Genomic DNA, 1,980 nt, shown 5'->3' on the forward strand with positions numbered 1-1,980 from the left:
ACACACACACACACACACACACACACACACACACACACACACACACACACATTCATGCGCACGGGCTCTTTCTTTCGCTTTCTCACCTCTCCTCTCTCTCTCTCTACAATTCATTCTCGCCCCCGTTACCCCAACTCTCCGTCTCTCTCTGCCGTCCCTCCCTTCCCCCTTTCTCTCTCGCTCTTTATGTCACTAAAGAATAAATAATGTTTACTTTGTTATGTTCTAACGGTTTTCCTAGTTTATGCAGTTAGGGGATTAAAAATAAAATTCGTTAAAACAAAGAAGTCCGTCAATATTACTCCCCCCACCCAAACAACTCACCATCCCCCAATTTGCTATTTTCCTTGCTCCCTTCAAGTCACCTTTCCCTTGTATAACTTTCAGAAATTGCAGAAAATATTAACTTACTGAAACAGTCAGACTGACTTATAAATTCAAAATTTAGCCATACAGCACCGAATTCTGAAAATTGTGATATCGGGAGAATATATTATACAAACCTGCTTTCAGATATGTTGTGTTCCCAAGAAATTAGGCATGGTTTCTCGATATAACCGGATCTACCCGCCTCCCCCCTCCCCCCTCCCCACACGTTTTTGTTCTTTTGCTCTTCTAAACAATTCGGACACACATACAGAATAGAATAAAATAGAATAGAATAGAATAGAAATCACACAAACTTACTGTCACACTCGCTGATCTTTCTGAATCCTTGCTTTTGCGCATCTGCTTCCGTACGTGGCATGGAATTGAAGGCGTTGGAAGCAAAGGGGTTGGCGTTCCATGTCACTGTAAAGAATCATGTGGGTTTTTAAAAATTGTTTAACGATAATTTTGTACAAAATTTAGGGTGCTATTAGTGTAATTTAGATATTGATTTAGAGGTGAGTTGCTTCAACCCTGTCCACCAGGGCCAACCAGGACTGAGCGGGGTACAACATCCCAGCACAAAGGAAGAGGTATATATATGTCACATATATATATATATATATATATATATATAATATATGCCCTATAGCCTCCTCGAGTCTGTTTTCTCTGCAGATCTGTGTGTTCAGGGACTGGCTTATATGTTCTCTCCAAGAACACTTCCTTGACAACTGTTTTGTTACATTATTTTCTTTATTTTCACTATCAGCTTTGATAAAGATAAAATTCTCAGTCTTAACATTGTATTGTGGATGAAGCGACTAACATTCACTTTTTCATACTAATCAGATCATATAATTTGGTCCTGCTCTGCAAGGGAGAATTTATATCTTTAAAGTTGCTGTCTACCATCACCAGTGGCATTTTCAGCTCGTGTGTTGTTCGATATGTTCCGCTGGACGATTGGAGATCTGATGTTGTCGGTTGCTCGGGGGGAGGGGAGAGGGGCAACACCCTGAAGGTCCCAGTTCAGAAAAATATATGGATTTTGAAATGTAGGCATTTTTAGCTTCTTCAGGCTCACTTACAGCAACTATTTCATCGCATAAGAACCACCCGAGGCCGTATTTTTTCACATACCAGGCATGTTAGTCACCTCCATTTCCTCAGAAAGTTAATCTTTTTTTTTCTTTAACCCCGTTTTCTCAAAACGCGGTTTTTACAATATTATGCTTTTTAATAACTCCATCATTTTTCATCTAATCTTCATGAAATTTTCACAGAATAAAGAGATGACATAACACAAAAAGTTGGTTTGTTGAATTTTCAATATATTATATATATATATATATATATATATATATATATATATATATATATATATATATATATATATATATATATATATATATATATATATATATATATATATATATGTATATATACCTTTAAAAAAATCCAAATTGTTTTGAAAATGTGTACATATGTATATGTAGATCTATTGCCTGCTAGCTCGCTCGCGAAATAAAAATAGATTTAGATAAAACATATTTTATGTATGAAAAGTAAAAGGTGTGTTTATAAAGAGAGTGACAGCCCTAGCCTCCA

At 36.3% G+C, this 1,980-nt stretch overlaps 1 protein-coding gene across 1 annotated transcript in view; it reads right to left on the minus strand.

Annotated features, from left to right (window-relative positions):
* Positions 1–1,980, minus strand: part of LOC101848024 — a gene marked incomplete at its 3' end in the record, with an annotated part of 12,450 nt that overhangs the window by 5,497 nt on the left and 4,973 nt on the right. Inside the window, 1 exon segment of the mRNA XM_013079115.2 lies at positions 688–792. Within this exon segment, the coding sequence (XP_012934569.1) occupies positions 688–792 (105 nt within the window).

The sequence above is a fragment of the Aplysia californica genome, unplaced genomic scaffold (assembly GCF_000002075.1).
Source record: "Aplysia californica isolate F4 #8 unplaced genomic scaffold, AplCal3.0 scaffold00041, whole genome shotgun sequence".
Lineage (NCBI taxonomy): Eukaryota > Metazoa > Mollusca > Gastropoda > Aplysiida > Aplysiidae > Aplysia > Aplysia californica.